Here is a 12,606-nt window from a genome sequence, read left to right on the forward strand (position 1 = left end):
GGAAGAGAGGGAAAGGGAGGAAGAGGAAGAGAGAGACAGAGAGGAGAGAGAGAGAGTGGAGGAAGAGGAAGAGAGAGACGAAGAAGAGAGGAGAGAGAGAGAGAAGAGGAAGAGAGAGACAGAGAGAGGAGAGAGAGAGAGAGGAGGAAAGAGAGAGAGAGAGAGAGAGAGGAGAGAGAGAGAGTAGGAGGAAGAGAGAGACAGAGAGGAGAGAGAGAGAGTAGGGAGGAAGAGAGGAGAGAGGAAGAGAGGAGGAGGAAGAGGAGAGGAGACAGAGAGGAGAGAGAGAGTAGGAGGAAGAGGAAGAAGAGAGACAGAGAGGAGAGAGAGAAATAGAGAGGAAGAGAGGAGAGAGAGAGTAGGAGGAAGAGAGAGACAGAGAGGAGAGAGAGAGAGAGAGTAGGAGGAAGAGGAAGAGAGAGATGGAAAGGAGAGAGAGAGAGGAAGAGGAAGAGAGAGACAGAGAGGCGAGAGAGAGAGAGTAGGAGGAAGAGGAAGAGAGAGACAGAGATGGGAGAGAGAAATAGAGAGGAGAGAGAGTATGAGGAAGTGAGAGAGAAAGGAAGGAGAAAGTAGGGAAAAGGTGATAATTATTTATGTCAACAAAGATACTTGTTTGTTTATAGAGATGTTGTTAAGAAGTTAGTTGTCTTCAGAGAGTTGACTATAATGATGTCTGTCTCTTCCTCAATTTGTAAGTCGCTCTGGATAAGAGCGTCTGCTAAATGACTTAAATGTAAATGTAAATGTCTTCCCCACTCGTGATGATAGAGCAGGACCAGAAAAATGAGAGAGACAGTTGTGAACTACCAGGTGTGAAACAGGGAAGGGACTCAGGACGTATGCTAATTTGGTAGAGCAGACCTAACTCACTCTATTAAATGAATCAAAACAGGATATTTTACATTCTGCTAGAAATTCAATAGGAAATATCCTCCTGTGTGCTACCTATATCCCCACACTAGAGCTAAGGATGATGTTAAAACCTGTCTAGGACACACGTTCCGCTAGTGGAACCCCCCCCACATTCCACTGAAAAGGCAGCGCGGGAAATTCAAATTCAAATTCAATTTTTTTTTAGAAATATTTAACTTTCACACATTAACAAGTCCAATACAGCAAATGAAAGATAAACATCTTGTGAATCCAGCCAACATGTCCAATTTTTTAAATGTTTTACAGATCCTGTCTATTTATGTTAGCTCACCACCAAATCCAAAAAAGCACAGACATTATTTCACAGCAAAGATAGCTTTCACAAAAATAGAGATAAAATTAATCACTAACCTTTGAACATCTTCATCAGATGAGTCATATGACATCATGTTACACAATACATTTATGTTTTGTTCGATAATGTGCATATATATATATATATAAATAATCTCAGTTTACATTGGCGCGTTACGTGCAGTAATGTTTTGATTCCAAAACATCCGGTGATTTTGCAGAAATACTCATAATAAACATTGATAAAAGATGCAAGTGTTATTCACAGAATTAAAGATAAACTTATCCTCTATGCAACCGCTGTGTCAGATTTGAAAATAAACCTTACGGAAAAAGAATAATCTGAGAACGGCGCTCAGAGCACAATCCAGCCAAAGAAATAGTCGCCAGTTTGGCGTCAACAGAAGCTACAAATATTTGTATATGACATTTGAAATGTCTTTATTCTTTTGGAACTTTTGTGAGTAATGTTACTGTTCATTATTTGATTGCTTATTTCACTTTTGTTTATTGTCTATTTCACTTGCTTTGGCAATGTTATTAACAWATATAACATTTGGGGCGACAGGTAGCCTTGTGGTTAGAGGTTTGGACTAGTATCCGAAAGGTTAATGGATCGAATCCCCGAGCTGACAAGGTACAAATCTGTCGTTCTGCCCCTGAACAAGGCAGTTAACCCACTGTTCTTAGGCCGTCATTGTAAATAAGAATTTGTTCTTAACTGACTTGCCCAGTTAAATAAAGGTTCATTTTATTTGTAAATAAATAAAGCCCATTGAATTGAGAGAGAGGTAGAGAGATACAATAAAGGGGACTGTAAAAATGTTAAATGAAGTGGGAGAGAATGATGAAAAGAGAGCCCAGGGGTGATATCGGCCCCCCCCCCCACCTGTTGATGTTGCCATGACGTCTGAGATCCTCAGTGGGGGAAGACAGAGCCAGGTGCTGTCATGGCAACAGAGAAACGCTCGGTGTAATGAGTGGTCATCATGGGGAGAAGAGAGGTGGCGCTCTAGTGCTCCAACCTACACCCCCCTGGACATTCAACTAAAAGCTTTCCCTCTCCAGTCTTCACTCCTATCTTCCTCTGAGACTCTCTCTCACTCTCTCCATCTCAGCCCTTTCCCTCTCCAGTCTTCACTCCTATCTTCCTCTGAGACTCTCTCCATCTCAGCCCTTTCCCTCTCCACTCTTCACTCCTATCTTCCTCTGAGACTCTCTCCATCTCAGCCCTTTCCCTCTCCAGTCTTCACTCATTTCTCCTATCTTCCTCTGAGACTCTCTCTCACTCTATCAATCTCAGCCCTTTCCCTCTCCGGTCTTCACTAATTTCTCCTATCTTCCTCTGAGACTCTCTCCATCTCAGCCCTTTCCCTCTCCAGTCTTCACTCCTATCTTCCTCTGAGACTCTCTCTCACTCTCACTCTCTCCATCTCAGCCCTTTCCCTCTCCAGTCTTCACTCCTATCTTCCTCTGAGACTCTCTGCGCATCCTCAGCCTTTCCCTCTCCACTCTTCACTCCTACTTCCTCTGAGACTCTCTCCATCTCAGCCCTTTCCTCTCCAGTCTTCACTTCATTTCTCCTATCTTCTCTTGAGACTCTCTCTCACTCTATCAATCTCAGCCTTCCCTCTCCGGTCTTCACTATTTCTCCTATCTTCCTCTGAGATTCTCTCCATCTCAGCCCTTTCCCTCTCCAGTCTTCACTCCTATCTTCCTCTGAGACTCTCTCTCCTCTCACTCTCTCATCTCAGCCCTTTCCCTCTCCAGTTCTTCACTCCTATCTTCCTCTGAGACTGTCTCCATCTCAGCCCTTTCCTCTCCAGTCTTCACTCCTATCTTCCTCTGAGACTCTCTCTCACTCTCACTCTATAATCTCAGCCCTTTCCCTCTCCGGTCTTCACTCCTATCTTCCTCTGAGACTCTCTCCATCTCAGCCCTTACCTCTCCAGTCTTCACTCCTATCTTCTCTGAGACTCTCTCTCACTCTCTCAGCCCTTGCCTCTCCTCTTTTCTCTCTCTCTCCTTGGAATGTTCCGGGGAGGGGGCAGTTTGAGTGAACTATGAGACAGAGGGACGGGGGAAAGGGGTTCAGACTGGGGCTCCTCACAAATTCTTAGTTACAATGACGGCCTAGGACAGTGGGTTAACTGCTTGTTCAGGCAGAACGACAGATGTTTACCTTGTCAGCTCAGGGATTTGTCTTGCAACTTTTCGGTTGCTAGTCCAACGCTCTAACACGAGGCTACTTGCGCCCCTACACTCTAACCACTAGGCTACCTGCCGCCCTACACTCTAACCACTAGGCTACCTGCCGCCCTACACTCTAACCACTAGGCTACCTGCCGCCCCTACACCTAACCACTAGGCTTACCTGCCGGCCCTAACACTCTAACCACTAGGCTACTGCCGCCCCTATACTCTACCACTAGGCTCCTGCCGCCTACCTCTAACACGAGGCTCCTGCGGCCCTACACTCTAACCATAGCTACCTGCCAGCTAACACTCTAACCATAGGCTAACTGCCACCCGCTACACTCTAACCACTAGGCTACCTGCCCGCCTACACCTAACCACTGGCTACCTGCGCCCTACACTCTAACAACTTTAGGCTACCTGCCGCCCTACCTCTAACCACGAGGCTACTGCCGCCCCTAACTCTAACCACTGCTAACCTGCCGCCCCTACACTCTAACCACTAGGCTAATGCCACTCTACACTCTACCACTAGCTACTGCCCCCTACATCTAACACGAGGCTACCTTCCGCCCCTACACTCTAACCATAGGCTACCTGCGCCCCTACACTCTAACCCACTAGGCTAACTGCCACCTCTACACTCTAACCACTAGGCTACCTGCCACCCCTACACTCTAACCACTAGACTACCTGCCGCCCCTACACTGTAACCACTAGGCTACCTGCGCCCTACACTCTAACCACTAGGCTACCTGCCACCCCTACACTCTAACCACTAGGTTACCTGCCGCCCCTACACTCTAACCACGAGGCTACCTGCCACCCTACACTCTACACTAGGCTAACTGCCACCCTACACTCTAACCACGAGGCTACCTGCCACCCCTACTCTAACCACTAGGCTACCTGCCGCCCTACACTCTAACCACGAGGCTACCTGCCACCCCTACACTCTAACCACTAGGCTACCTGCCGCCCCTACACTCTAACCACTAGGCTTCCTGCACCTCTCACTCTACACCATAGCTACTGCCGCCCTCATCTAACCACGAGGCTACCTGCCACCCCTACACTCTAACCTAGGCTACCTGCCTCCCCTACACTCTAACCACTAGCTACCTGCGTCCTACACTCTAACCACGAGGTAACTGCTGCTCCAGGGCAGGGAAAACGAGCTGGTTGTGGACAAGAGGACAAATCCCCCTACGGCCAGACTGGATCAGCCTGACAAACATGGAGCTTAAGCTGGGTGACAGGGGAGGGAGAGGGGTGAGGAGAGGAATGAGGGGGTGAGGGGGTGAGGAGAGGGAATGAGGGGACGAGGAGAGGGAATGAGGGGACGAGGAGGGGTAAGGATCGAGGGGACGAGGATGTTAGGAGGCCAAGATTTGAGGGTGTTAGGAGAGGAAGTAGGAGTTAGGAGAGGAAGTAGGAGTTAGGAGAGGAAGTAGGAGTTATGAGCTGTAGAGGCAATGGAGAGATGGGATAAGGTTCTGAGTGGAAGGGACTTAAGAATTAGCAATTGAATATAAGGAACAAATTACTTTTTTAACATTTGATTTCTTACCCCAGTAAACACAGTCAGTAACACAGCAATATAACATATCTTACCTTAGTAAACACACAATAAAACAATTGATTATAATCAATACATTTTTAGAAAGTAAAAGTGACCCAAATGGGGAAGAATGGTGAGCTGTTAGAAACAGGGCCAGTAGCACATTACATCATCGCTTCTTCAATCACAGGGCTGCACTGACCCTGTTACCACAGCAACCACCCACCTGTCACCACAGCAACCACCCACCTGTCACCACAGCAACCACCCACCTGTCACCACAGCAACCACCCACCTGTCACCACAGCACAGAAATAGAAAAACATAGATAAACAAACATAGACTGCCTACCCCAACTCACGCCCTGACCATACTAAATAAAGACAAAACAAAGGAAATAAAGGTCAGAACGTGACAATTTCCTATTATTGTAATAATATTAGGCCATGTTATTAGTATTTACTATTATTTTATTCATATTAGCCCATGTTATTGGTATTTACTATTATTGTATTAATATTAGGCCATGTTATTAGTATTTACTATTATTGTAATAATATTAGGCCATGTTATAGTATTTACTATTACTTCCGCCCCTACACTCTAACAACTAGGCTACCCTGCCGCCCCTACACACTAGCCGCACACTCTAACCTCACGCGCCTAGCTTCTACCTGCCGCTCCTACACTCTAACCACTAGGGCTACCTGCCGCCGCCCTACACTCTTTATAACCAACTAGGCTAACTTTGCCCCCACTCTACTAGCTACTCTAACCACTAGGCTACCTGCCGCCCACACTCTAACCACGAGGTACCTCCGCCCCTACACTCTAACCACTAGGTACCTGCGCCCCTACCTCTAACCACTAGGCTACTGCCACCTCTACACTCTAACACCTAGGCTACCTGCCCCCTACACTCTAACCACTAGAACTACCTTGCCGCCCCTACACTCGTAACCACTAGGCTACCCTGCCGCCCCTACACTCTAACCACTTAGGGCTACCTGCCACCCCTACACTCTAACACTAGGCTTACCTGCCGCACCCTTACACTCTAACCACTAGGCTACCGCCCCACCCCTACACCTCTAACCACTAGGTGTCTAACTGCCACTCTACCACTTAGCAACCTCTACCACGAAGGCATACCTCCACACCCTATACCACCTCTAACCACTTAGGCTACCTGCCGCCCCTACACTGCTAACCACGAGGGCTACTGGCCACCCCTACACTCTAAACCACTAGGCTACCTTGCCGCCCCTACATCCCCTCTAACACTAGGCTACCTGCCACCTCTACACTCTAACCACTAGGCTACCTGCCGCCCCTACACTCTAACCACCGAGGCTACCTGCCACCCCTACGACTCTAACCACTAGCTACCTGCCTCCCCTACACTCTACCGCTAGCCTACCTGCCGTCCCTACACTCTAACCACGAGGCTAACTGCTGCTCCAGGGCAGGGAAAACGAGCTGGTTTGTGGACCAAGAGGACCAAATCCCCCCTACGGCCAGACTGCGATAGCCTGACAAACATGGAGCTTAGCTGGTACAGAGGAGGGATGAGGGTGAGGAGAGGGAATGAGGGGGTGAGGAGAGGGAATTGAGGGGTGAGGAGAGGGAATGAAGGGACGAGGGGAGGGAATGAGGGACGAGGAGGGGTAAGGATCGAGGGGACGAGGATGTTAGGAGGCCAAGATTGAGGGGTGTTAGGGGGAGAGAGTTAGGAGAGGAAGTAGGAGTAGGAGAGGAAGTAGGGGAGTTATGAGCTGTAGAGGCAATGGAGAGATGGGATAAGGTTCTGAGTGGAAGGACTTAAAGAATTAGCAATTGAATATAAGGAAACAAATTATTTTTAACATTTGATTTCTACCCCAGTAAACACAGTCAGTAACACAGCAATATAACATATTCTTACCTAGTAAACACACCAATAAAACAATTGATTATAATCAATACATTTTTAGAAAGTAAAAGTGACCCAAATGGGGAAGAAGTGTGATGTGTTTAGAAACAGGGCCAGTAGCACATTACATCATCGCTTCTTCAATCACAGGGCTGCACTGACCCTGTTACCACAGCAACCACCCACCTGTCACCACAGCAACCACCACCTGTCACCACAGCAACCACCCACCTGTCACCACACAACCACCCACCTGTCACCACAGCAACCACCCACCTGTCACCCACAGCAACCACCCACCTGTCACCAAGCAACCAGCCCACCTGTCACCACAGCACAGAAATAGAAAAACATAGATAAACAAACATAGACTGCCTACCCCAACTCACGCCCTGACGCATACTAAATAAAGACAAAACAAAGGAAAATAAAGGTCAGAACGTGACAATTTCCTATTATGTATAATATTGGCCATGTTATTAGTATTTACTATTATTTTATTCATATTAGCCCATGTTATTGGTATTACTATTATTGTATTATATTAGGCCATGTTATTAGTATTTACTATTATTGTATAAATATTAGGCCATGTTATAGTATTTACTATTACTTTATTAAATATTAGGCCATGTTATTAGTATTTACTAATTATTTTAATAATTATTAGGCCATGTTATAGTATTTACTATTACTTTATTAATATTAGGCCATGTTTATAGTATTTACTATTATTTTAATAATAATTAGGCCATGTTTATAGTATTTACTATTATTTGTAATACTATTAGGCCATGTTATAGTATTTACTATTATTGTATTAATATTAGCCATGTTATAGTATTTACTATTATTGTATTAATATTAGGCCATGTTATAGTATTTACTATCTACTTTTTAATATTAGGCCCATCCTCTCTTCATGACAGCTACATTGCTTTTATTCATTTTATTTGTATGCTGATAATGTTGACGTTTCGGCCTCCTGTCACTGAAGATACAAGCAATGAGGACCAACATGTCTCTTTTTACAAAAATATTTGAACAATAGTAGGAAGCTGCGCTTGTATCTTCTATACAATCTTCTTATACAATAACATTACACATTATTAACTGGAAAGTGGACTTTTCCTACTATACAACAAGGACAAATGAAGCTTTTTTTCTGAGTTATAGCATAGATCAACCGCTCCATCCCTCCAGGATCAACCGCTCCGTCTCTCCAGGATCAACCGCTCCATCCCTCCAGGATACACCGCTCCGTCTCTCCAGGATCAACCGCTCCGTCTCTCCAGATCAACCGCTCCATCCTCCAGGATCAACTGCACCATCTCTCCAGGATACACCCGCCATTCTCCAGATACAGTCCTCCTCCAGATACACCGCTCCATCTCTCCAGGATACACCGCTCCGTCTCTCCAGGATACACCGCTCCGTCTCTCCAGGATACACCGCTCCTCTCTTCTCCAGGATCAACCGCTCCATCCCTCCATCTCTCCAGGATACACCGCTCCATCTCTCCAGGATCAACCGCTCCATCTCTCCAGGATCAACCGCCTCCATCTCTCCAGGATCAACCGCCCATCTCTCCAGATACACCGCTCCATCTCTCCAGGATACACCGCTCCATCATCTCCAGGATACCGTCCATCTCTCCAGGATCAACCGCTCATCTCTCCGGATACACCGCTCCAGCTCCTCCAGGATCAACCGCTCCATCCCTCCAGGATCAACCGCTCCTCCTCTCCAGGATCAACCGCTCCATCTCTCCAGGAGTACACCGCTCCATCTCTCCAGGATTACACCGCTCATCTCTCCGGATACACCCTTCCATCTCTCCAGGTACAGCCACTCCATCTCTCCAGGATACACACTCCATCTCCCAGGATCTACACGCTCCATCTCTCCAGGCATACACCGCTCCATCTCTCCAGGATACACCGCTCCATCTCTCCAGGATACACCGCTCCATCTCTCCCAGGATCAACCGCCCCATCTCTCCAGGATCAACCGCTCCATCCCTCCAGAATCAACCGCCCATCTCTCAGGATCAACCGCTCCATCCTCCAGGATCAACCGCTCCGTCCCTCCAGATCACCGCTCCGTCCCTCCAGGATCAACCGCTCCATCCTCCGGATCAACCGCTCCATCTCTCCAGGATCAACCGCTCCATCTCCCAGGATACACCGCTCCATCTCTCCAGGATACACCGCTCCATCTCTCCAGGATCAACCGCTCCATCCTCCAGGATCAACCGCTCCATCCCTCCAGGATCAACCGCTCCATCCCTCCAGGATCAACCGCTCCATCCTCCAGGATCAATCCGCTCCATCTCTCCAGGATCAACCGCTCCACTCCTCCAGGATCAACCGCTCCGTCCTCCAGGATCAACCGCTCCATCCTCCAGGATCACACCACTCCATCCCTACAGGATCAACCGCTCCATCCCTCCAGGATCAACCGCCTCCATCTCTCCAGGATCAACCGCTCCATCTCTTCAGGATACACGCTCCATCTCTCCGGCAACCGTCCTCCAGGATCAACCGCTCCGTCCTCCAGGATCAACCGCTCCATCCTCCAGGATCAACCGTCTCTCTCAGGATACACCGCTCATCTTCCAGATCAACCGCTCCACTCAGATCAACCCTCCTCTCCAGAACCCGCTCCATCTCTCCAGGATCACCGCTCCATCTCTCCAGACAACCGCTCCATCTCTCAGGTAACGCTCCATCTCCCGCTCCGTCTCTCCAGGATACACCGCTCCATCTCTCCAGGATCAACCGCTCCATCTCTCCAGGATCAACCGCTCCATCTCTCAGGATCAACCGCTCCATCCTCCAGGATCAACCGCTCACCCTCCAGACACCGCTCTCTCTCCAGGATCAACTCCTGATGTATGACCCGACAATCCCGATACCACTAATAACCTGGAAATAGCCTCTTGGAAAGGAGGGTTTGGGATTTCAGCAAAGGAATACAGAAATGTGTATCACAAGGAAAGAGGAGGCAAGTAGGAAACGAAAGAAAAGAATGAAGAGAACAATGCTCTCTCCCAGGCTTCAATGTAAGGCCTCAAAGTAGAACAGACAGAGTAGAACAGAACACAGCAGAACAGAGTAGAACAGAACAGAGTAGAACAGAACAGAGCAGAGCAGAACAGAGTAGAACAGAACAGAACAGAGCAGCGCAGAACAGATACAGAGTAGAACAAACAGAGCAGAACAGAGAAGAGTAGAACAAACAGAGACGAAAGTGAGATAAGAGCAGAGATAGAGCAGAGAACAGAGCAGAGTAGAGTAGAAAGAGTAGAGCAAAGTAGAACAGAGCAGAGCAGAACAGAACAGAGTAGAGCAGAACAGAGCAGAGTAGAGTAGAGATAGAACAAACAGAGTAGAGAAGAAGCAGAGTAGAGCAGAACAGAGTAGAGTAGAGCAGAACAGAGCAGAGTTGAGCAGAACAGAACAGAGTAGAGCAGAACAGAGTAGAACAGAGCAGAGCAGAGTAGAGCAGAACACGATACAGAGATAGAACAGAACAGAGTAGAGCAGAGCAGAGCAGAGTAGAACAGAGTAGAGCAGAGTAGAACAGAACAAGTAGAGCAGAACAGATAGAGCAGGAACAGAACAGAGTAGAAGCAGAACAGAGTAGACAGAACAGAGTTAGAAGCAGAACAGAGTAGAGCAGGGTAGAACAGAGTAGAGCAGATTAGAACAGAGTAGAGCAGAAACAAAACAGAGTAGAGCAGAACAGAGTGGCGAGCAAGAGTGAACAGAAGTATATATATAATATATGAATTATACAGTACCAGTCAAAAGTTTGGACACACCTACTAAAATTTTCTTTTTACTATTTTCTACACAGAGACAGAGAGACAGAGAAAACAGAGAGACAGAGAGAGAGAGACAGAGAGACACAGAGACACAAGACACAGAGACACAGAGAGAGAGAGAGAAGAGAGAGAGAAGAGAGAGAGGAGAGAGAGAGACCACGGTCCTAATGCCAGAACCGGACAATAATTTGACATCCTCAGCACACAGGGGGACAAACACTTACAGTCCAGAAACATAAATTCCATCTAGACACCGTTTCCCTAGAGCACACAAAAACTATACATACCTCGGCCTAAACATCAGAGCCACAGGTAACTTCCACAAAGCTGTGAACGATCTGAGAGACAAGGCACGAAGGGCCATCAAAGGATCATAAATTCGACATACCAATTAGGATCTGGCAAAAAATACTTGAAATGGTTATAGAACCCATTGCCCTTTATGGTTGTGAGGTCTGGGGTCGCTCACCAACCAAGAATTCACAACATGGAAAAACACCAAATTGAGACTGTGCATGCAGAATTCTGCAACAATATCCTCAGTGTACGACAGAGAGAGCGAGAAGAGCCAGAGAGAGAGAGAGACACAGAGACAGAGAGAGACAGAGAGAGACAGAGAGAGAGAGAGAGTGTGTATTTGTACAGTTATACTATACCTCTCCCACACCAGTCTGCAGGATCTTCAGTCCTGTCTCAGACTCCAAAAGGTCTTCTCAGACACTGACAGAGACAAAACCACAACAAAACAGAGCCAACAGTTATCATTCATTAATATCAACATATTATTCTGTCTGAGTCCTATGAGCCCTGGTCAAAAGAAAATGCACTGGAATATGGAATAGGGAGTAGGGAATAGGGAATAGGGAATAGGGACTCGGGAGAAGGGAATAGGGAATCGGGAGAAGGGAATAGGAGAGGGAATAGGGAACAGGGAACAGGGAGTAGGGAATAGGAACAGGGAACAGGGAATAGGGAATAGGGAATAGGGACTCGAGAAGGGAATAGGGAATCGGGAGAAGGGAATAGGGAGTAGGGAATAGGGAACAGGGAACAGGGAGTAGGGAATAGGGAACAGGGAACAGGGAGTAGGGAATAGGGAATAGGGATAGGGAATATGGAATAGGGAGTAGGGAATAGGGAATAGGGAGTAGGGAATATGGAATAGGGAGTAGGGAATAGGGGAATAGGGAGTAGGAATAGGGAGTAGGGAATAGGGAATAGGGAGTAGGAGTAGGAATAGGGAATAGGGAGTGGAATAGGGAGTAGGGAGTAGGGAATAGGAGTAGGGAATAGGGAACAGGGAGTAGGGAACAGGGAGTAGGGAATATGGAATAGGGAATAGGGAATAAGGAGTAGGGAATAGGGAGTAGGGAATATGGAATATGGAATAGGGAATAGGGAATAGGGAATAGGGAATAGGTAGTAGGGAGTAGGAATAGGAATAGGGAGTAGGGATAGGGAAAGGGAATAGGGAGTAGGGAATAGGGAGTAGGGAATAGGAATAGGAGGAGGAATAGGGAGTAGGGAATGGGAACAGGGAGTAGGGAACAGGGATAGGGAATATGGAATAGGGAATAGGGAACAGGGAGTAGGGAATAGGGAGTAGGGAATAGGGAATATGGAATAGGAATAGGGAGTAGGGAATATGGAATAGGGAATTCGGAGTAGGGAGTAGGAATAGGGAGTAGGGATAGGGAGTAGGGAATAGGAGAGGATAGGGAGTAGGGAGTAGGGAATTAGGGATAGGGAATAGGGAGTAGGGAATAGGGAACAGGGAATAGGGGAATAGGGAATAGGGAATAGGGAAGAGGGAAGAGGGAGAAGGGAATAGGGAGAAGGGAATAGGGAATAGGGAAACAGGGAATAGGGAACAGGAAG

At 47.3% G+C, this 12,606-nt stretch overlaps 1 protein-coding gene across 1 annotated transcript in view; it reads right to left on the reverse strand.

Moving 5' to 3' along the window:
* Nucleotides 1-12,606, reverse strand: part of LOC112077815 (receptor-type tyrosine-protein phosphatase-like N) — a gene marked incomplete at both ends in the record, with an annotated part of 30,782 nt that overhangs the window by 4,700 nt on the left and 13,476 nt on the right. The window contains 2 exon segments of the mRNA XM_070441839.1: nucleotides 11,385-11,431; nucleotides 11,434-11,448. Of these exon segments, the coding sequence (XP_070297940.1) occupies nucleotides 11,385-11,431; nucleotides 11,434-11,448 (62 nt within the window).

Source organism: Salvelinus sp. IW2-2015, unplaced genomic scaffold (assembly GCF_002910315.2).
Source record: "Salvelinus sp. IW2-2015 unplaced genomic scaffold, ASM291031v2 Un_scaffold4940, whole genome shotgun sequence".
In the NCBI taxonomy this organism is placed as follows: domain Eukaryota; kingdom Metazoa; phylum Chordata; class Actinopteri; order Salmoniformes; family Salmonidae; genus Salvelinus; species Salvelinus sp. IW2-2015.